The 24,945-nt window shown below is 32.6% G+C and overlaps 2 protein-coding genes across 2 annotated transcripts; both read left to right on the forward strand.

The window, feature by feature from the left end:
• The first annotated feature begins 16,365 nt into the window (after positions 1–16,365).
• LOC18021440 (O-acyltransferase WSD1) lies at positions 16,366–19,783 on the forward strand. The gene is made up of 7 exons (XM_006404102.2): positions 16,366–16,704; positions 17,870–18,487; positions 18,592–18,658; positions 18,736–18,857; positions 18,957–19,166; positions 19,288–19,425; positions 19,513–19,783. Exons 1-7 carry the CDS (start codon positions 16,483–16,485, stop codon positions 19,672–19,674), a joined length of 1,539 nt encoding a protein of 512 aa, XP_006404165.1. The 5' UTR covers positions 16,366–16,482; the 3' UTR covers positions 19,675–19,783.
• Positions 19,784–21,484: 1,701 nt separating this feature from the next.
• Positions 21,485–24,650, forward strand: LOC18021441 (O-acyltransferase WSD1). Its single transcript, XM_024157970.1, has 7 exons — positions 21,485–21,718; positions 22,801–23,418; positions 23,531–23,597; positions 23,713–23,795; positions 23,879–24,088; positions 24,267–24,404; positions 24,492–24,650. Exons 1-7 carry the CDS (start codon positions 21,485–21,487, stop codon positions 24,648–24,650), a joined length of 1,509 nt encoding a protein of 502 aa, XP_024013738.1.
• The last annotated feature ends 295 nt before the right edge of the window (positions 24,651–24,945 follow it).

Below are 24,945 nucleotides of genomic sequence, written 5' to 3' on the forward strand. Positions count from 1 at the left end.
GAGCTTTTTTATGTTTTTTTCGTCGACGTTTGTTAATCGTTAGTGAGTTTTTTTGTTGCTCGTCGACATGAGTTAAAACGATAAACTGAAAACAACAAAATCTATCACACAGTTTCTAGAATATCACATAATATATATAAATTTGCTTTATTTATTTTTGTGTTCCAGTTTTTTTAGTGCTTGTGTTATTCGTCGTCTAATTTGATTGTGAGCTTTTGTCATGAGTCTTATGACAAAATCGTCGACATGAATAGAATAAAAATCTATCTTATTATTTAGAATAATTAGTTGATTAATCTACTATCATCATACGTATAATTAGATGTAATCTTATATTTTAGCAGTTCATTTAAATGTTGTTTCCGTTTTTTATACCATCAACTATAAACATACTTAATTTAAAAGGTAAAAAAGAAGGTACACAAAAACATACATATCAAAATAATGTTGGTAGGAAATTATTGGCTATGAATACTAGGCTAAATTATTTCGGCTCGAAAAATATACATAGTACAGTACTAAACATTTAGTTATTTCCATATAATTCCTGAAATTTGTGTATTAGATATGTGCAATGTGCCTATTAAAGAGTCTGAGCTGGCACCTACCAACCAAGGTTAAACTATATACTAGTCCCTTTAGTTTCATTATGTTAAATTAAGACTATTTCGAAACAGTTATAAACACTTACACAGTTAACAAGCATTAATTATATATTGTTTCAACATTAATCTAACAGAAACCAAAAAAAAACACGACTCAGCTAATGCCAGAATGCGACTAGAAAAGACCCCCATTGTTTCTGATTACATAGACATCTCACGTTGTTCTTTTTCTGTTTTCAAATTTTGACATAATTTTAAATCGAGTGATTTGATTTAAATCTAGCTAAATTACCTTAATAGATGTACCTACATTTCCATGAATAATAAATCAGTATGATTGTTCGATTTCTTAATCAATTTCATGATGATATAACTAGCTTTGTTCAAAAAAGATATATATATATAACGAGCTCGTTATTAACCTATTACTCTTAACTGAGCGGACTTAAATCATGAAATCTATAGTAATACGTGTGAGGACCCGACCTATAGATTTAAGAATGTATTTTATTTTATTATTGTTTGAATTCTTTTATGAGCGAGTCTGGAACGTACACAAGCATTTAGCATATATACTTGAAAAATATAGACTATTATAGAGGTTAAAAAATTAATATTACCAGATAAGATGTGTGTGTTATAGAAATAAAGTGATTATGCCATCTTTTTCAGTATGGTTAGTGAAGTATCAGAACATGTTCAATTATGTTTGGAAAGTTGTGCGTCTCTTTTCTCTTTAATTTTAAAAGGTTGTTAACTTAAGGAGTAAGTTATACCTATATCAGTTCAAAGTCTGATTTATTTGAAGATTCCAAACCAAAACTACAATCGTTTTTATCTATTGCGGCTGATTTTAAAATCCAAGTGACAATTATTTGTGTCACTGAATTGATATACTCAGTTTAATTAATCTCATATATTGCTAGACTAATAAGCGAGTACAAAAAAAGATAACAATAATAAGCGAGTAATAAATCTCTGCAATATTAATGCTTTCTGGTTATAAATCATATAGTATATTACGAGATCTAAAAGAAGTGTTAGTATGAGTTAAAGATTGTAAGCTGTAACATCCATTTTTATTATTTGATAACGAAAGGTTATATCTTTGAACAAAAAATGTAAGAACACTTTGAATAATCATTGATTAGAAAAGGTTGATCCAAAGAAATGATAAAAGGTAGGAGGTAACATAGAGTAATTTGGTCTGTTGCTTGAATGGAAAGATTCATAAGACCTCTCTATACTATATATGGATTTCTTAGATATTTTATATAGTTCATAGTTATGGTGCAAAAAAACTATTTAAAAGTTAATCTGTATAAAAAAGCTAATAGTTAATGTGTTTCATCTTTAAAATAATATACATATACAAACTACACACTACAAACAAATTAAAATATTTTAGGAATCAGGGTTTCTACAAAAAAAAAAAAATTAAACATACACACTCATAATAAAAATTAGATAAAAATGGTTACAACTTACAAGTTTCACTTAATTAGGAGCTTCTCTAATGCATACTTTTTTTTTTCAACTTACAAATTTCAGTTAATCTATTATTATTTTTCGAATTAGTATGTAGTTTTCAGTTACAATTGTTAATGAAGAATGTTTTTATTTATTTATGAATTATGACTTTCTCTATTCTCTAAGAAACATAATTGCATTCAATGGATAGCTTGCATTTTTTTTCCCTTAAATCCCTGTAAATACGGTCATGTTAGTTTTGTTATTATACTGAAAATTAGTATAAAACCTGCGATTAACGATACAAATTTAAAGTTAAGAAATACAAATGAGGGAAACATATAAAATTAACATCACACAATCGAGAAACTTAAACAAATAACACAAAAATAAAAAGAAAAAACACAAGCCAAATATAAATTACTATCTAGATTAAATTGAAACTATCGATTCACGAACTGATAATATTTAATATAATTTATTTTTTCTGATGAGCTCGCGTATTAAAAATAAGATTGTATCTCATTATATTGCTAACGGCCAAGATCTGGCATGACCGCGAGAACACATAAGTTTTCAATCCAATCTCAAAAACGGCTTAGACCCAAAATTGGGTTATGTGATCCATATAGCGAGGAAATATACTACTCAAAACCTACTCTAAAAAGTTTGATCCAAACTGTAAGCAAAACACCTGTTCACCAGAAAAAGATACAATCTTGCTTCTATAAATTTTAATTTTGAAAAATTTAGAATTTAAATGAATAAGTATCTTAAACCTAAATATTTTTTATTACATAAATGCCATAAAGGTTTGTTATAGTAATAGCCCATAAGAAAATAATTATGGATATAGTCGTGTAGACTACTAAAGAGTAAACCTATCACAATGATCTCTATATTTACATCCAAAGCAACCATTACTAATGGTATTGATTAAATCTCTTCTAGAATAGCCAATGCTTGAAGTGTTTCTTTCCTTATCTATCAGCACATCTGTTACGGTTGTAGATAAGATTAACCTGCAAAAATCCTTTTTTTCTTTGCCTTTGTTTTTGAAAAGTAGAATCATCAACTGTCTCATAGTAGAATATATATTATGTCACATTTTTCTAACGCTAATTATTAACATCCTTAATATATAAATAGTCATAGCTAGGCCACATCGCTAATGGAAGAAATGATCAAAATTTTCAATTGTTTTAAGCGTATATTGTTGGAATTTGCGTAAACACAATTTTGACGTCCATAAAACCAGACGTTTATTGAATGACTTTCGACTTATATCGTATAACCGAAAGAACACTATAGTTTACAACTATTTGATTGACAATAACAACAGCCATACAATTTCAGTGTAGGCTTACCAAGAAATACTATATATAATATTTTTTTTGTGCTTATAATCAAATATATATTGTATATTAAATTGTAGTACATTTCTAGGAAATTGATGCTTTGTCATCAATCAAAACTTATCACCAAAGTGGTTTTTTTTTTTTCTTGTTTGGCTCATCCCATTATAGCGACCTAAAAAAATTATATATATTTATATAGTGATTAGTTAATATTCCATATAATAATTATACTTTTCTTGATCTAAACTTGCTTTTTTTTTATCGAGTACACTTTTTCCATCAAGGATTTTCATCTAGTATTCTATATGCTGACATAGACATGTTAAACTTTTGTATTTCTTATTTCGTTGTTAATTAATGCATGGTTTTCGTACGCATGTAGTAGCTTTTGTTTTTGGATAGTGAATGCAAAAGTTGGTTTTTCGAAAAATATTAAAATAGAGTTTATACACTACTTTTTTTAACTTATGATTCGGGTTAAGCAAACGAAAAGTTGTTATCGTCTCCTTTTACTCTTTACTAAAAACATAAAGTAGATGCTTTAAAAATATACAGGGTTCTATTCATAAAATCGAATATAAGTTATTCGGTATAATATGATCATATGCCGAAGAAATTAAACTTTTAATAAGAAATGAATAAATCAAAGTTTCAGGAAGGTCAATGTACTTTTAATTTCGCCATAGCTTATGCATGCATAATAAGATCCAGCTACAATTTATACAGGTTTCGCTCTAAGCCTCTAAACTCTAATGATCCTTATTTTATGTCATGTTCTATAATAGTAATGCATGTGACCTTTTTTCATATTTTTGGTAATATACATAATATCAACAACGAAGGAAACGTATAATGGAAACACGTTATTTTACAAAAATATGAATAATGATAGCGAAAATAATTATAATAATAATGATGATGGAAAGGCATGCCATGTGATTTGGTTGTGAGTCTTGTGACGATATGAAAACATTACAACGTACATCTCACAACTTGTAACACACAAAGACAAGATGTCAAAAAAAACATATAGACAAAAATAGTACTTTATAAAATGAGTTCACTCTGTAATTCTGCGATTCTTATACCAAAAGTAGTATCAAATCGATATCCTTATTTTATATATAATAAAACAGGAGCCACAAATAAAGTTTTTAACATGTGTCATAATTAGAAATATAAAATAGAAATTCTTTTACTCGAATGAATTATAGAAAAAAAATCCCAAAAAAAACCTAAACTCACAACTTTTAGCTAAAAAATCCATCAACTTTTTTTTTTGACATCAATCCATCAACTACTCGATAGATAATATTAATTTTCCACTTTTATTGATTAAACTATTTAATCCCAAATTTATTTTTACCAAATTGTTTTAGACGCAACGTTAGTCAATAGTTATAGTTGACTAAAAATAGAATTATAATGGCTTGTTAATAAAAGTTAGGGATTTTTTGGAAATAGAATGCTGAAATTATTTACCAAAAAGTTAATTTTTTAAATAAAATTTTAAATTAAAATAGTAAAAATGATACATCAAATCTCATATAATTACATGATTCATCTTTTCTATAAAATTTTATATATTCCAACAATATTTAACCCAAAATTTACTTTAAATTATTTTTTTAAACAGAGAAACATTTTATAAAAAATTATAAATATTTATTAATAAAAAAATTACGAAAGATAACATTAATATGATTAATTATTTATCGGTAAAGTTTTGAAAATGAATTCATATTTTTTGTAAATAGTTATAAACTTTAGTAACATTTTTTGTATATTATAAAGTTAGTAAATAATATAAATTTTAGTAGTTATTTTCAAAATAATTATGAATACAAATCATATTTGTATTACTTTTATTAGAAATTGATTTTATTTTAAAAATGCTAATTTTATTTTTATACTAAAGTATAGATTTTTATTTATTAATATTTACATTTTTTTCTATCCTTATTATTTTCGATTATTTTAATCTAAAAATTTGAAAAAAAAATTTTTGATAAAAAAAGCCAAAAAAATTCCCAACTCTTTATTTACCAAAATAATTCTAAACTTTATATTCATAAAAACATCCCAACTTTTTATTTACGAAGTCATTTTAGCCTTATAGTTAGTCAACTATAAATATTGACTAATATTGAGTCTAAAGCGATTTGGTCAAAATAAGTTGAAGTTTAAACGGATTATTCAATAAAGGTTAAAAATTTATTTTGTTCAACTGATGGTTTTTTTGACTGAATGTTGTGAGTTAAGAATTTTTTTGGACATTTTTTTGATAATTATAATCTATTGTTAATATCATTAGAATAATGAAGAATAAAGGTAGTACAACTTACAAGAAAGCATTACCTTTATAATAAAGTACTTGGCAGAAAAAGAATAAAAACAAGATTACATGTGACTAATCTATATATCAGGAAAAACTGATCATGATCCGATGTATAGAGGACTGTGATTATGGGAATAAGAAGGTAGTCATATTCTGAATCAATAAAAGACTTTTGTGTTATAGGGTTTCACAACAAGAACTTATACCTAACATAACATATTAATTTATTTACAATCCATATTCTGGATCAATAAAAGACTGTGTTGTAGGGATTTACAATAAGGCCTTATACATTCTTTTTGTTGACAACAAATAATAAAAAAAACTTATCTAATTATAGAATGGAGTCACAATCACTCTCCACAGCACTATGGGCTAGTATATAAATGGGCCTAACTCCACCTACGGACCATTACTAAAAAATAGGAAAACTATATGCAATTGAGTTATTTTCATTACTTCTGTTCATACCTAAATCTAATATCGTCGAGAGAAAAACTCTAAGCTTTTGTTTTTTAACGTAGCTATGTTTGGTAACAGTTTAGCAAGGGTTTATTGGGGAGGTCGGGAGGAGTCGTAGAGACTAGAGACTTGAGAGACAAGTTCCTTAAAAGGACAAAAGAAAGAAAGAAAGACTGAACCCTAATTTTAAGGGACGTATTGATACTTTGATAGAGATATCATATAGTTAAAAGTAATTATTGGTTTTCGTTTTGGGTCCAACTGGCAAAGCCCGCACGGATGTGTTTTTGGGCTCCTTCTTAAAAGACTTCATATTAATTAGAGTTGGACATTACTTATATACTAGATTATATTAATCTAAATTTCTGATATAGGACTTTGGATAGATTTCCAACAATTATTTTCAGTTTGAGTTATGTGGAATATCTCCCAGATTGGTGTTATTTATTCGAGTCTCCATCCTCTAATGTTTTCGTATGTCCAAAAACTTTCCGATGTCTGTCTCCATTAGAATAAAAGATTCTTTAGAGGCAGAGCACACACCCTACAAAAAGGTTATCAAACATCTCTAAAAATCAGAGATGATAATTTCCTCTAAAAAATATAATAGTAATAAGTTTAACCAAAAAAAAAAGGGAAAAAATTGTGATAGTAAGAAAACTTAACTACTAGTTAGAACCGAGAAATTCCGGAATATGCATTCAAACATTTTTTTTTTTAGTTAAAAAATGCATTCAAACATTTTAAAGGGTACAATATTGCTTGTCCTCCTACCTTTTTTTCAAGGTAGCTTATACATGGTTCGCTTAACGTAGATTATAAGAAATACTACAAGAAAGATCGGGTTTTACGTCGGTATATATCGACGTAAAATCGACGTAAAAGAGCATTTACGTTGAATTAACGACGAAAAAAAAATCGTCGTAAAACGATCGTCGTAAAACCAAAATCGTCGTAAAATCGTCGTAAAATTACCAACTCCGGAAAATCGTCGTAAAATAGTCGGAAACTATTCGTCGTAAATGCGACGTAAAATTTCCAACGAAAGTACAACGAAAGAACTCCATCATAAGAACGACGTAAAATCGATGTAAAATTACATCGATTTAACAACGATTAGGAGACGAACAATTTCAATTAAGGGAAACTAATTTTTTAATTGTCGATGTTAAATCGTTGTAAATTTTCGACGTAAATCCGACGTAAACTTATTCGACATAAATTCGTCGTTAAATATTCGACGTTAGATCGACGTAAATTTATGACGAATTTACGTTGATTTATAAATTAAATATTTAATTCGATTTTAATTTAATTAATGAATTTTGAAAATAATAAAAAATTAAAAATAGAAAAAAACAATTTAAATTGAAATTTAAATTCAAAAATAATTTATAAATAAATAAAAAAATTTAATACAAATTGTTTTTTACAAAAAAAACCTAATCTACAATGTGATTTCGTAATCGTCGAGGTTCAGATCGACGTCACGAGGAGGCTCTCCGTCTTGGCCGCCCGTCGCTGTTGGGCCGTCGTTTCCCGTCTGCACTACCGGAGCCGAAGACTGACCACCCTGCGTCTGCTGGTCCGATGGTCCAGTACCGGAAGTACCACCGGTCTCAAAAACCCTTCGTGCTCGCTGTTGCCTCGCTCGGATTGCGGTGGCCAAATGCGGAACCGCTTCCGCAACGATGTCGAAGAGATCATGTATCTCGGTGAGCTCCTGCTTCTGGGCCACTTGCTCATGCCTGAGAGTGGTGATCTCAGCATTGGCCGTAGCAAGCTCCTGGCGAAGCTGACTCGGATCCTCCTGCGTGCGGAATCCGGAAGCCGAGGCGGCAAGACAGTCTCTAATAGAGCCCATCCCTAAGGTTCGGCCCTTCTTCTTCGGAGCAACCTACAAATAGAAAATAAAAACGTTAATTATTTATTAAGTAATAAATATAATAAATTTTTAAAAAATTGAAATAGATCATACCTCTTCGAAAATCTGGTCTTGCTCAGCGACGGTCAACGGTACTTGGATAGTACCCTCAGGTGTGGCCTGGGTCTCCCGCTCGGCGATCCGCTGCATAGCGGCATTGTAGATCTACTCGGACCGAGCGTCGACAAAGCTCCCGTCCCTCTTCCGGTGAGTGGTCTCGAAGAGCTTCATCATTGGAGGTAGTTCTCCTCCGTTCTCCTCGGCCTACGAATTAGTAAACATTAGTCAAAAATATTTAATAAATTATAGCAATAAATAAAATTAAATTAAAATAATAATTACTTACCATCATGAGACGTCTTCCCGCAAAAGATATTTGGCCAGAAGTGTGCGGGGTCACTAACTTCTCACCAGTCAGCGGTGGTTTCGGACGGCCGAACACTTAGCAGCGGTGGTTTGGGCATGCGGGTCCAGCCAGTACGCCTTCAACCCGTTCCAACAGGTAGTGGACATGGAGCTCGGCTTTGCGTCGTCGCCGTCGGTCTCCCATTTCCGCTTCCAATCGGAAACGGTGTTGACTAGGCGTTTCTGCGCCTTCAGCCGGAAAGCTTCGCGGACCGTCTCGTTGATCCCGATGTCCCAGTTCCACCGTTGCTGCAAAAGAAAACAAAAAATTAGATAAATAATATAAAAGTAAGATTAATTGAATTTTACTACAATTTAAAATGATATAAATATTATTTAAAAAATATTACCGCAAAGCACTTGTACCAGGTGTCGAACGTCTCTTGCGACACCTTGCTCCAATTTTAGTGCGGCTCCACGAAATGACTCTTAATTGTGTCGGAAACGCTCCGACCGACACAATTATCCAAACTAAACCTATGAAACAAAAAAAAAACTTATTACATTAATATTTAAGTAAATTAAAGCATTAATTTAAAAAAATATAAAAAACTAAAAAGTTTACTTACCAATAAGAGCCTGGTTCCGCTTTTCCGGGAACCAGACGTCGTAAAACCCCCCGTCCCGGTAGGGCTAGTAAATCCTCAACCGTAAACTGGACATACGGATGAGGAGGGGCGGGTACCGGTTCGGCAGCCGGCGGTGGAGGTGGTGGTGGAGGCGATGGTGGAGGCGGTGGTGGAGACGGCTCCGCGGTATTCAGAACCTGGGAGACTCCGGAAGATGAAGGGACATCAGTCCCGGTGTTTCCCGAGGCAGACGCCCGGGAAGAGTGTCCGTCCGCCATGAAATTGATGTAATGCGTCCTCCGTCGAGTCATCGTCTGCAAAACCGATAAAATTTTATTTTTCAAGTTAATTATAATTAATTTTTAATTACGATCCTAAATCTAAGAAATTCCGATCCTAAATCTAACAAATTTCGAGCCTAAACTAATTCCCGACCTAAACTGTTTGAATTTCTAAACTATTTAATAATAAAATAATTTAAAGTAATTAAAAAAAAATAATTACCTTTTTTTGCGTCAAAAAGAGGAGGAATGCAAGAGAGGAGGAAGCAGAGAGAGAGGAAGGAGAGATAAGCGATGAAATGAGGAAGGGGTGAGGTCCTATATATAGAATTTATATTCGTCGTAAATTCGACGTAACGATTACGTCAAATTTACGACGAATCCGTCATAAATTCGTCGCAAAGGTCCCACCGTATAACAAAGCGAATAAGACAAACACACGTGGCTGTATCTGGGCTTTGCGGCGATTTTACGATGATCCGTGTTATTCGTCGTAAAATCGTTGTTATGTTACGACGATTTTACGACGAATCGTATAAATCATAAAAATTAAGACGGCTGTGTATCCACAAATCGTCGTAAATTCGTCGTAATATTACGACGAATTTACGACGAATTATACCAAAACTGATGAAATTCAAAAATTGAAACATCCATTAGGACATACAAGCATGTCTATTCATGATAAATGTGGTGTGTATAACTTTCTAACATGTTTACATAACTTAATGAAGAATTTAGTAAGATGTAAGATGAATCCATACATCTTGTGTAAATGTATATAACACCTTAAGATTACTTGATAAACACATATATGTCAAATTTTGAATTTTTTATTTTTTTGTTTAGAAAGTTGTTTTACCTTATGAGATGGTAAGACATTTCATTCTCTTCATCAAAATCCCCCCTAAACCCCAGAAAAGATAGATTATAAGATTTAGGGGTTACATTTCGTCGTAATCTCGATGGTATATTACGACGGATTTACGACGATAACACCTATTCGTCGTAAATTCGTCGTAATAAAACCACATTTCTACAAGTTCCTGAACCTTATACTACAGACCTTTATATAATACATCAGTTTACTTAGGAAAATAAACCCAAAAACCATTCTGTAAGTTGGGAAAGCTAAACCCTATAGGGTTTAGGGTTTGCATTTTACGACGAATTTACGACGAATTCCAAAAAATCGTCGTAAATTCGTCGTAAAAGTCAACATATGTCCAAGTCAACACTTTAACAAATTTTCATCAACATTTAATTAGTTTTCATTAATTGGCTTTAATTTTTCAAAAATTAAAATTTGACAAATGTTACATTGAAACGTTCAAAGCATACAATTAAATGTCAACATATTTAATTAGTCTTCATCAACATTTTGCTCGGTGTCCTCATCATCATTGTCATCATCATCACTGCTTGTTTGAAATTCGTCAGCACCTTCTTCAGTTTCGTCCCCATGTAGATCTTCAACTTTTCGATTACGTGGATCAATTAAAAGAACATTTTCTTCAACATCCGGTGCTGTAATGTCGACACAATCATCTTGTTGCATTGGCGAGAGATCTACACCATCAATTATACCCCTTGGAGCAACTTTGACAATCGCCAGCCATGAAATTCCCGTATTCCGAACTCGAGGATATGGAACAAAGGTGACTTGTTCTGCTTGAATAGAACAGTTTTCATTCTGACTAATCCGGGGTATTCCACTTCAATTATCTCTTTGATGATCCCATAAAAGTCTACTTCACCTCGTACACAAACTCCATAGTTTGTAGTTGCCCGTTGAGTGCCATGACTATAAGTATGAAAAACATAGCCACGTGTGAAATACATAGCTGCAGTAGTTATCTTCGAAATAGGACCTACGAGCAACTCATGAAACCATACTGCATATGTCATGTCATCATGCTCGACTTGACCTTTTAACCACAATGCATAATGTTGGTCTTTTCGCTTGTTAATTTCATCTTCTGAAACACCGTCAATGCATTCTCGGACTTGACTGACGAAAGTGCTGAAATTTTAAAACATTGTTAAGGACATTTCGTCTGTTCAATCAAATTTTAATAATACATGGTTATAATTATGTACCTCTCGTAAGGTGCCAATTCCTCGTAATTCAGAAGTATATATGTATGTGCGCTGTGGTAGTCTTGTTCGTTTGACCAACAAGTTTCTTTTAGTTTCCCACTTAGACGTCCAATTTGTGAGAATATATCAGGCACACCTTCTACTGCGTAACTTTGTCCTACACCCCCATCGTCGTAACGTCTTGGAGCCCGTTTGCGTGTACAAACCTTTGGAGCAAAGTAATAAGACGTGAAATGAGAAGTCTCTTCTGTCAGACTTCCCGCCACGATAGACCCTTCAACTTTTGCTAAGTTTTTGGCCTTACCCTTCAAATGCTTCATAAATCGTTCAAACGGATACATCCACCTAAACTGAACAGGTCCTCCTAACTCTGCTTCATGAGGGAGGTGTATAGGTAAATGTTCCATAACATCGAAGAAAGCAGGTGGGAATATTTTCTCTAAATTGCACAACAATATTGGAATATTTGTAGACAGTTGTGCAACTACATCTTCTGATAATGTCCTTGTACTTAGATCACGGAAGAAAGCTCCAATGCCTCCTAGTGCCTCATGGACATGTCCCGGTAGGAGTTCAGCAAACGCAAAAGGAAGTAACCGTTGCATAAACACATGACAATCATGACTTTTCATCCCTGAAAACTTTTGTCCTTTATCCACAGATTTAGCCAGATTAGATACATATCCATCAGGAAATTTCACGGCTGATGATACCCAATTAAACAATGCTGTTTTTTGTTCAGCACCCAACCAAAATACAGGAACAGGTGCTTTCCCATTACTCACCATATGCAACTCAATTCTGTTACATATATCGGGTAAGTCCATCCGTGATTTAACGCTGTCTTTGGTTCTTCCTTGGACGTTCAAAACAGTATGCATGATGTTATCGAAAAAATTCTTCTCAATGTGCATAACATCAAGATTATGTCTAAGCAAATGATCTTTCAGTAAGGCAGATCCCAAAATATACTTTTCTTGTGCCAATTGTGATGAACCCCATATCCGTCAGGCATATTCGCAGGAGTATGCCAATTTCCTCCAAGGGGGACCGTTTCAAGTCCACCCCAATGATCTATTTGCGCTTCAAGCTCTACTCCAGTTAGGTACACTGGTGGAGGGAGACGAACCAATTTGTTCTTTATAAACAAACGCCTATTTCTTCTATATTGATGGTTTGGTAGTAAAAACCGACGGTGGCAATCAAACCAACAGGTTTTCCTACCATGTTTAAGCTGAAATGCATCAGTCCTATGAAGACAATAAGGACATGATAACCTCCCATGCGTTGTCCAACCTGATAGCATTCCGTATGCCGGGAAATCGCTTATTGTCCACATAAGCACCGCTCGCATCGTAAAATTTTTACCACTCGAACAGTCATATGTTCGTACTCCAACATGCCACAACTGGTTTAACTCATGTATGAGTGGTTGCAAAAACACATCAAGGGCCCGCTTCGGGTGATTTGGACCAAGGACTAATATACTTAGAAACAAAAACTCTCTTTGCATGCACATATCTGGAGGAAGGTTATATGGCGTAAGAATCACAGGCCATAATGAATATTGCCTACCAGACATACCAAATGGACTAAACCCGTCAGTGCAAAGACCATGATAAACATTTCGCTTAGACCTAGCAAAGTCTGGATGTACGGTGTTAAAATGTTTCCAAGATTTCCCGTCAGACGGGTGAGTCATTTTGCCATCTGTTTGTGAATGTTCCGCATGCCATCTCATCGACGCAGCTGTCCGTTCGGATTGATATAGTCTTTTTAACCTATCAGTGATAGGAAGATACCACATTCGTTGGTAAGGAATCTTCTTACGCCCAGCAATTTGCGGATATCTTGGCTTTTGGCAGAAACGACATTCTTCAAGCTTCTCATCATCTCTCAAAAAAGCATACAATTATCAACACAAACATCAATCATCTCAGAAGGCAATCCAAGACTAAAAACCAGCTTCTGAATTTCATAATACGTTTCAGCAGCCAAATTATCATCTGGCAAATACTCTTTAATAAGATCTGCCCAATCGTTCATGCAAACTTCAGATAGATTGTGATCAGTTTTTATTGTCATCATCCGAGCTGCCAATGATAATTTTGATAAACCTTCCCTACATCCCTCGTACAGAGGCTGTTTTGCTGCGTTTAACATATCATAAAAGCGTTTCGCATTTGCATTGGGCTCCTCAACAGTATCAGCATGTGTTTCATGAAATGCATCAGTAATCATTTCATGCATCCTATCATGATCTTCACCCTGAACTTGACTACTTTGATAATCATTGGACGCTTCAAAATCCACATGTTCTTGATGATTACTACTACTCCGTGCAGCCATCTGACCACTACTTTGACCATATCCCTCTCCATGCTGATACCAAATAAAGTATTGGGGCATGAACTCTCTATTCAATAAATGCTGCCAGACAGTGTCAATAAGAATATGTTTCCTATTTTTGCATTTCACACAAGGACAATACATTTTGCCGCTTTCAATTACAGTTTCCAGAAGGCCGGCTTGGTACATGAATATTTCCAATCCGTTTTTGAAGTCTTCAGTCAACGACCCATCACCATTTTTGGGCATATACATCCACTTTCGTAGATCGTATATAGACATTTCAAAAACAAATATTTGACTTTTTGTTTCTGAAATTTGATAGAAATTTCAACTACTAAAAATTTTACTTAAACATTCAAAGACTCAAAAAATTTGTGTCTTTATATGTTTTTTTGGGTTGATGGAATAATGAGAGAAGAAAGGGTATATATAGAATTTTTTGTTTGGTTACCAACATATTACCATTGCATATTTACATCAAATTTACGTCGAAATAAAATTTACATCATATTTACATCGATTTTACGTCAATTACAAGATAGAGGACAATTCGTCGTATTATCGATGTAAATATTACGACAAGATTACGATGAAATAAAATTCGTTCTTTATTCGTCGTAATATCGTCGTAATATTACGGCGATTTTACGAGGGTTATTTTTTATGTCGAATTTACGACAAAATTTTTGATCGTCGTAAATTTACGACGACATTACGTCGTATTTACGACGACTACAAATCGTCGTAAATAATTCGACGGAAAAGCCCCTCTTTCTTGTAGTGAAATTAGTATTGTATACAGGCTACAGATATTAAAAAAAAAAATTATATAACATATTGTGAGTCTACCCATAGATATTAGATATTATTGTTGTTGTGAGATATAAAGGCGACCGACGTTATTATTGGTTTCAATGGTTGTGTCGTCGTCACTAGCTAGCATCGTGCCGTGTTAGACCATGAATTTATATTATTATTAATTATTGTTGTTATATGTGCTGACACTTGTTCATATGCGTGTGTATATTTCAGTCAGTCGGATAAATTCATGTTATCTCCCTATAATCTGTTAAAAACAGAAAATATATTATTGACGTGGTCAATTTTCTGTCTTTCTGTATAACGGTCATATTGTCATACTAATCTCATTGAATTTGATTTATAAATGTCGTACATGTAGCTGTCAAACAGAGAAAAAAAAACTGTTGTATAATAAAAAGAAGAGTCTAAATCAATCGCGGAGAAGTACTAGAACGAGTTGTAAATACTTGACTAATTTCAAAAGTACAATTCATGTATAATTAAGTTATTAGAAGATATATGAGCGTCAGAGTCACGAGAGCGAATCATAAATCGACCAGTAAACGATTGTTAAATATTTGAAATTTTGAGTGAGTGCGTCTACAAGAAGCCTTTATCTGGTCTTTGGAGAACATTCTTTCAAATGAAATTGCTACCAAGGTTTCGAAACATATTTCTTAGAATTAAATAAGATGGTGAGTTATATATATTCAGAGCGGTCATTTATCTATTTTTTTTCTCAATGAATTCTTTCTGTTCCGACAAAAGGTCAATAGTTTTTTTATTTATTGTTGATTCCACGTCTTTGGAGCTCTTGAAAGAAGTGTTTGGTCCGATCTTTTAGATCCTCTATAATAATGTATTTCCGATATCTCTTTTCCATTGGATTGGATAATCAACCCAAGTTTATTTTATTATTTGGGAGGCTGAAAATATGAATTTATCTTTCTTTCTCGATTTTCGGACCACCTATAGCCTATAGGTCTGTTATTCATAAGCTCTTTTGTTATCTTGTCGATCAACGGATCAAGGGAACTTTTTACCTCACAAAAAAGGTTTTTGAACTTCCTATTACCTATATAATAAAACAGCAAGGTAATTAGCCTTGGTCTATAAGACAAGGCTTATAAGACAGTATATTATCTCCAAAAACTTTAAAATTTCCATTGGTCTATTTTGGAGTATCTAAACCCAGCATACATTAAATGATTTTTTTTCTGCATACATTAAATATTATCAATTGATAGTGCTATAATATTATTTAATACATGCAGAGAAAAAATGATATAACGCTTAGGGAAAGAGGGTAAATAATAAAACAAAATTAGTCTTATATATATATATATATATCAGTCCAGTTAAAGAGCCATCAGTAGATAAAAGTGTGGAAATTAAGAAATTTTTAGAATTAAAACATCTTATTTAATTATTAGTAAAAATAATAATTTAGCCAATAGAAAAGATTGCAGAATTCAAAAAACTATATCAGATAACATGAAAATTTGCATAGAAGACATCTTATAAAAGAAAAAAAAAGCATCTTATATTATAAAACAGAGAGAATAATATATTTTTTGATGTTTAAAAAAAATAACTTTTTTATAAACGCCACATATATTAAATTTATAATTGGGTATGTAAGCTTGTGGGTTAAACTATCCACGATGCTAATTCTTTTTGGTTAGAAAGTGATTAGATTTTTCAAAACACTATATAAAGAGAAAAGTGGCATAGCACAATTGGAGGCTATATTAAAAGAGCGAATATTTTATGTTGAGAGAGAGAGAAAGAGAAGGGTTAAGACCGAACAGCAAACTATGGAGATAGACACACGACGAGACCTATCAGAGGCCACCGTGAGCAAAGAGGAAGAAGAAGCGGAGCAACCGCTTAGTCCGGCGGCGCGTGTGTTCCACGCCCCGGAGTTTAATTGTTATGTTATCACGGTGATCGGTGTTAAGAGGAAGATCGAGCCAGATGCGATTATCGAAGGTTTAAAGCAAAGTTTGATCAGACATCCTCGTTTTTCCAGTAAATTGGTTAGTCCCACTCTTTTACATACATAAAAATCTGTTTAGAAATTAAAATCATTGTAACTTAAGTTTTATGGCAAAGATAATTAAACTTAATATGTATATCCATATACATCTGAAACTCGTATATATTAATGTTTTCTATGGCCAAAAATATATAGAAAAAAGAAATTATAACTCTTTTTGATGGATACAAACTTTTTTAACTAATTTTGATGGATTTTGACTTTTCTCCGAGTGTTGCGTGATCGTCGAGTCTGGATAGTGTTTCTTGACCAATAATCTTTTTGTAGGGCGGTTGTTTTTTTTTGGGTTTGTATTTTTTGAATTTTTCTTGACAATGTCTCACTAGAAAGCTCTCAAACCAGAGAAGATTTTAAGTTGCGCCTAAAATTAAACCACTGTCTGTACATATTTTTTTTTGTTGTCTCTTGTACTCAAGAGTTAATTTAATCGTCTACTTTTCTTATAGCTTTGTTTTCTATAATTACAAAATTTGTTGGGAAAACTATAGTTGTGTGTATTTTTGTAATTATAGATACAATATATAAGTATGAAACATATATATATATATATAGTAATTTATTAAGGCTTGGAATGGTTAACCTGTGAAATATATTTATGCAAGAAAAAACTTAGAATTCGGAAAATAATAAAAAGAAATGGCCATTTAATGAAATATTTTTGGTCAATGAATATAAATTTCTAAGTGGGAGGATATTGTTCCATTTTGGTTTAAAAAAAAAAGATCTCGCAGACAATTTCTTTTAACAATACAGAAGTATACCCAAAGATAAAAAAAGGTCATCGAGTACGCGAGTATTTCATCCTAAAAAAACTAACATTGATGCTTTATTTAGTCTAAAGACTAAGTAGTTCATTAGCTTTTACGAGAATTTTAGTTTTGATAGTCAAAATATTTTGCTCATGTTTGATTTGTTATCATATTTTATTATAATAATGTTATTAATTAAATATATATATATGTATTTTTTGTTGAAAAAATTATCTGTATTTGCGAATTAACCTTTTCTTTGTTGAAAAAAAAAATATATTCATAGTTTTCTCTTTTAACCCTTACAGAAATTTAGTAAGTGGCTACATATGTTTATTATCTGAAGATGTTTATGTTAGTTTTCATATATGATGAAAAATATTTAATTATTTGAAGGTGAACAAAAGGAACAAGAAAAGACAAACACAAAGATGGGTTCGGACAAACGTTTCCGCTAACGATCATGTCATTGTACCCGACATCCAAACGCAAAACATAGAGGACGCAAACGCAGACGCGTTTCTTGAGAGCTACGTCTCCGATCTAACGTTGGTCCCTTTAGACACCTCGAAGCCATTATGGGAGCTTCACTTGCTCGATTTGAAAACATCAGACGCAGAAAACGTCGCCGTTTTGAAGTTTCACCACTCTTTAGGAGACGGTATGTCTCTCATGGCCCTTGTCCTTGCTTGTATGCGTAAAACATCGAACCCCGAAGAGCTCCCTACTCTACCGTACCAAAACCGATCATCCTCTCGGTCTTCCCGGTTAACAGCAGGTTCAAGGGGTAATTTCCGGTTCTTGTGGTTAATTTTGGTTCTATGGTCGGCGATTATGTTGGTTTGGAATACGGTTTGTGATGCTTTGGAGTTTATTGCTACGGCAATTTTCCTTAAGGATACTGAAACACCAATCAAAGGCGATTTCCGGTTAAGTAAGCGTAAACGGATGTCTTTGGTTCATCGTACCGTAAGCTTAGACGACATAAAGCTAATCAAGAATACCATGAAGATGGTAAGAATCCTTTATAGAGTATTCTAGATCTGTAGATTCCTAACATTATTTTTGTGTTTATTATCGACGTTTGATTTAACTTATTTAGTTTTTTGGTATACTAGACTGTCAACGATGTAGTACTTGGAGTAACTCAGGCTGCTCTGTCCCAATACTTAGAGAGAAGATATGGTAATATATATAACGAGATTTACATGATTGCATATTATTAACGATTGAATTTAGATAATCTTTTGATAAATCAATAGGACAGAAGAAGAAGAAAATAGGAGAAGATCAAGAATCAAAAAGGAATTCAAATGATATGCCTAAAAAAATAAGGCTAAGATCAGCTATACTTGTAAACTTAAGACCCACCACTGGAATCCAGGCAATTTCATATACCTTATCACTTCTTTTTTTTTTAACGATGGTAATATAATAAACTTATTTTGTGATAAAGAAATTTATATTTTGTTGGTTCAAACAGGATCTTGCTGATATGATGGCTAAAGGATCAAAGTGTAGATGGGGAAATTGGATCGGCTACATAGTCTTCCCGTTTTCTATTAGTTTACGCGATGATCCATTAGAACATCTACGAAAAGCCAAAAAGATCATCGACCGGAAGAAAAACTCGTTGGAAGCTGCTCTAACTTTCATCGTTGGTAAACTCATGATCCACTCGTTTGGAGTTAAGGTAATTAGTTAGACTAATAATTAGCACATTTGATATATATCGTTAAACACCAAAACCTAACTCATCATTTATTTTTGTTAGTTGGTCGTTAATCTAATCATATGAATTGAAATGAATGTAGGTGACAGCTAATATAATAAATAGAGCATTGTCTAACACAACGATGTCGTTTTCAAACTTGATTGGTCCTATTGAAGAAATTAGCTTCTTTGGACATCCCATCACTTACATGGCCCCAAGTGTCTATGGACATCCTCATGTAAGTTGTTTTAACAAATTATATTATTAAATTTTTTTTCTTAATTAGTGAATAAGATCTGAGGATCTTCTATGGGTATTTTATTAGGCGTTGACAATGCATTTCCAAAGTTACATGAACAAGATGACGATTTCTGTAACCGTTGATCCAATGGTCATAAGTGATCCTCATCAGCTGCTTGACGACTGGGAGGAATCTTTAAGAATGATCAAAATTGCTGTTCAAGAAAGAGGCTCCACTCATCAGTAGATTGTGCTATCTTTACTATTTTTCTTCTTATTCAAAGAGAAAAAGATTAAAAATTGAAAGTGATAAGAGAAAACACTTACCACGTACCAGTATGTACAATTGTAATTAAAGTGGTGTTTGGGGTAAAACGTACGAGGCATGATCATCATATTAATATAGAATAATTTTTGGGTTAATAAATGTATTTGTATATATATAATCACTCCAAGAATATCATTGGTTAAAAAGCCTAGAATATCAAACTGGCCTAACTCCAGATATGGCCATGGCAAAAATGTGAAATAATTATTATTTTGCAGCTATATATATAATAATAATTATTATTAAAAACTATATAGAATTCTAAATAAATGTTGAGGAAGACATTATCTGGTGGAAAGAAGATTATGGCCGATTCTTGAAAGGTTTGTATCGTCGTCAGCAACTTAGCATCGTGCCTAATCGTGCCGTTCATGTTTGGGAGTTGGGACTGAGGTTAATCCAACAACTAATTAACGGACTAATAGTTTAGATATAAAACCGACCAAATCAAATTATATATAATAATAGTTTTAGTTTTAGTTTAAAAATTTTAAAATTGCAATTGGTTATATTTTTTTACGGCGAAATAGATTTTATTAATTAGAAATCATATATATGTAAATTCGATACCACCGGTTTGACTAGTTGACCGTTTTAAGTTAATGACAAAAAATGAAAATCATATAGTTAGAATATAAAGTATCAATTAGCCAATGTGGTGGATAGACACAATCCGAATAGAGATTATAATTTGGAGGTCTATTCTTTGCCAACAGATGGGCAACCTTTGCAATTGGTTACAATTTTAAATTTGGTGAGAGAATTATGGATTTTATATTTTCTAGGGGGATTGTCAAAACTATGCTACTGATTATTAATTTAAGAAATCGGTTCAGAATTTTGTATACATTTCTGACAACAATAACCAGAGAGGAACTCACCGAACATTGTCTTTGTCACACCTAACAGTTTTGTCTTTTGTTGTAAGCATCATCTATATATTATTTGATAAGTTAAATTTTTTTAATAAACTATGTTATTGAATTTTATTTATCAGATAAACACTAAAAAACAACTTTAATAAATATAGTTCGAACAAAGATCTTTTTTTTTTCTTAGTCTCAAAATTCAAAATTTAAAATAGAAACTAGAAGAAGTACTATAGTTAAAATGTCGATCTTTGTTTATATTATAAGAATTTTGTTTTCTAATTCGAGAAAATTTGTAAACATTTGTTTAAATAGCCTCTTGTTTTCATTCATCATTTATACAAAATGGATCAGTAGTAGTTGAAAGTTAATGAATTACAATACAGTAGATTTCTTATTATGTGTTTTGAATGACTAAACTTAATAGTTTGTACGTTTTTATAAATTCTAATATTAATTATAAATTTCAAATTAAATCGTACCTAAAATGTAATCTTAAAAGAGTATATTCTATTAATTATCTTTACACGCCAATCGTAGTTATTAATTTTTTTTGGGTAAAAAGGCATCTAGTTTTGATATGTTTCTATGTATTTCTGGATTTTTTATGGACCATATAATCTTTAAGCGAGGCTCATACATCGGTATAGTTTTGGATCCATGAATTGAAAGTTTCCACACAAAATAAAAAGAAAGGGAAAGTTTACGACCGAAAAGAATACTAAGAATTGAAAGTTTCCAAACTGAAAACGACCCATGAATTTATAAAGAAAAGGTGGCACAGCACGACTGGAGAATATTCGAATCGAGACTTCACTCGAGTTACACACTTACACACATAGAGAGAGATAATCAAAACAATGGAGATTAAGACACTACGACGACGACACGGGAACATAGCGAATATAACAGTGGAAAAGAAGGAAGAAGAGGACGAGCAACCGCTTAGCCCGGCGGCGCGTCTGTTTCACGCGCCGGAGTTCAACTGCTACATCATATCGGTGATTGGTTTGAAGAACAAGATCAAGCCAGATGAAATTATCCAAGGCATAAAGCAGACTTTGATTAAACATCCTCGTTTCTCCAGTAAATTGGTGAGTCTTGTACACTTTCTTACATATGATACACACACACATATATAAATATCCAGTTAATTATAACCTTTAAATAACGGTAACATTAATTATAACCTTTAAATAACGGTAACGAGAAACATTATGTGTAAAATGCTTTTTTACCAACCTTGTTTTGTTCAAATGAAACTAATATTGAACAAATTATTATTTTTTTTTTTGTTAAAGAATATTGAACAAAAATACATAGACATGACTTGGGTGTATTATTAATTGACAAAAGCATATATACAAGTGGGGCATTTATATTTCTTGCATGTGTAAAATGTTTTTCATTTTTTTAATGAATTTATCTTTCATTGGATGTTGGTGTGTGATTGATATAATAGTGTTTTTCTTTATGCTTACAAGTACATGAAATTCTCCTACCATGTCAAGTCCTAATTGATTTCGATATAGCAGCGCATTGATTGTATATGGCTTAGACCAGGTTCATCAGTGAACTTCTGAGAAATAGGTTCATCCGAATATAATAATATTTTTTTTTTATTTTTTTAAATTAAAATTATTTTTTTGGACTAATCAGGATGCTCCACGTGTGATGAATCTAGATGAACCTGGGTTCTTCAGGTTCGTCGGGAAAAACCTGGGCCATGAACTTCTACCTTTAAAATTATTATTTTATTAAATTTCGTCTTAAAACCTGTGCCATAAACTCTTGAAGAACCCCTGATGGACATGCTCTTAGGAAGACGTATCAATTGGAAAAAGAAAACACTAAGGATTTGTTGTTTTTAGTCAAAATGAGAGGAAAGAAATCCAAAGTATATATATATATATATTTCTAGTCAACAGGAATATATACATTTGAGGATTATATTCCAAATCGGGGAGGACAATTTTCATTTTCGTAGCACATAATTGAAATTTTACTGGTTGACTAAGAAAGGACATTGTTATTCCACCAAATGGTATTCTTTTTTCAGGAATATAGTAATTATTTCAGAAAAACATCGATTGATTTACAATATTCTTGGCATTCTCTTATTTTTATAGGAAAATGATTTTAACATTTTTATTTGAATAAATAAAATTTATTGAAGGTGAACAGTGGGAGCAACAATAGACAAGAACAAAAATGGGTTCGGACAAACGTGGTGGCCGAGGATCACGTCATCATACCCAAATTCGAAACGCAAGATATAGAAAACGCAAACGCAGACGCTTTTCTTGAGAGCTACGTCTCCGACCTCACTACGACCCCATTAAACACTTCGAAGCCATTATGGGAAGTTCACTTACTCGACTTGAAAACCTCAGACGCTGAAAACGTTGCCATTTTAAAGATCCATCACTCTGTTGGCGATGGTATGTCTCTAATGTCTCTAGTCCTCGCGTGTACGCGTAAAACATCAAACCCCGATGAGTTCCCGAGCCTCCCGTATCAGAACCAGTCTTCTTCTGGGTCATCGCGTTTAATGCCCGGTTCAGTGGGTGATTCCCGGTTATTGTGGTTGCTTATGGCTCTATGGTCGGCGATTATGGTGGTTTTGAATACGGTTTGTGATGCTTTGGAGTTTATTGCTACGACATTGTTTCTCAAGGACACGTCAACACCGATCAAAGGCGATTTTCGGTTAAGAAAGTGTAAACGGATGTGTTTGGTTCATCGTACCGTAAGTTTTGACGACATAAAGCTAATCAAGAACGCCATGAAAATGGTAAAGTGATTTTCTCATCTTGGTAAACCGTAAATTTTACCATATTAAAATAAATAGATAGTATAGGTGACATGTATGATTTTGCCATTTTATCTATTTTCTGGTCTAGTAGACTGTCAACGACGTTATACTTGGAGTATCTCAGGCTGGTCTCTCGCAATATTTAAAGAGAAGATACGGTAAATCACTAATATTTATGAATTTTCTGTTAATGAACATTAAATATGTTATCAAAGTAAGAAATTTAAGTTTTTTAATTTTGATAAATAATAGGAGAGAAGAAGAAGAAAACAGTAGACCAAGAAGAATCCATTCCTAAAGAAATAAGGCTAAGGGCAGCTGTTCTTGTAAACATAAGACCTACTACTGGAATCCAGGCAAATTAACATCATTTACTTACAATATTATATAAAAGCTATACATTTTAATTAATTTTCTTTTGTTTTTGATAACAAAACAGGATCTAGCTGATATGATGACTAAAGGATCCAAGTGTAGATGGGGAAATTGGATTGGTTACATAGTTTTTCCAGTCTCTATTGCATTACACAATGACCCGTTGGACCATATCCGAAGAGCCAAGTCCATCATCGACCGGAAGAAGAACTCGTTAGAGGCTGCGTTGACGTTCATTGTCGGTAAAATGATTATCAAATCACTTGGGGTTCAGGTTAGTTTAATACAATATTCTTATATATTTAATTATTTCGAAATTTAACCATAGTCATACACTTTGAAGTGTCATTAATCAACTAACAAACACTCCATCAAATTAAAAATAAAAGCTAACGTTCATATATTTTTCTTAGTTAGTATAAATCCGATCTTGTGAATTTAAATGAATGCAGAGAGCAGCTAATATATTACATAGAGCATTGTCGAACACAACGATGACGTTTTCAAACTTGGTTGGTCCTATGGAAGAAATTAGCTTCTATGGACATCCCGTCACTTACATGGCCCCAAGTGTTTATGGTCATCCCCATGTAAGATTTTAGACCATTCTATTTTATACTATTATATTTTTAATGATTTAGAGTTAAGACTAAACGATCGCACTGGTCTTTGATTAGGCGTTGACGATGCATTTTCAAAGTTATATGAACAAGATGACTATTTCTTTATCTGTTGATCCAACGGTCATTAGCGATCCTCATCGGCTTTGTGATGATTGGGAGGAATCTCTAAGAAGCATCAAAGCTGCTGTCCAAAAAAGAGGCTCTACTCAGTAAATTGTGTTGAGTTCTTCTTTGATTTAGAGAAAATATTAAGAACTTAATACTTAAAAGAGATTACAAAACTATACAAAAGGGCATTTACCAATACATACTATTTTGATTGAATACAATTTTCATCTTTGCTATAAATAATTTTCATATTTCTTTTGCATTCTCTTATCTTTAACTAATCGAACAAGAGCCGCACCTTGTTTTAGTGAAACAATTAATATCTGCTGCATGTAATTTTGATTCTATACTAGCATATGCCTTAATGTTAATCACACCTAAAAGAAAAGAGAGAGAGAGT

Source organism: Eutrema salsugineum, unplaced genomic scaffold (assembly GCF_000478725.1).
Source record: "Eutrema salsugineum unplaced genomic scaffold, Eutsalg1_0 scaffold_16, whole genome shotgun sequence".
Taxonomy (NCBI): Eukaryota; Viridiplantae; Streptophyta; class Magnoliopsida; order Brassicales; family Brassicaceae; genus Eutrema; species Eutrema salsugineum.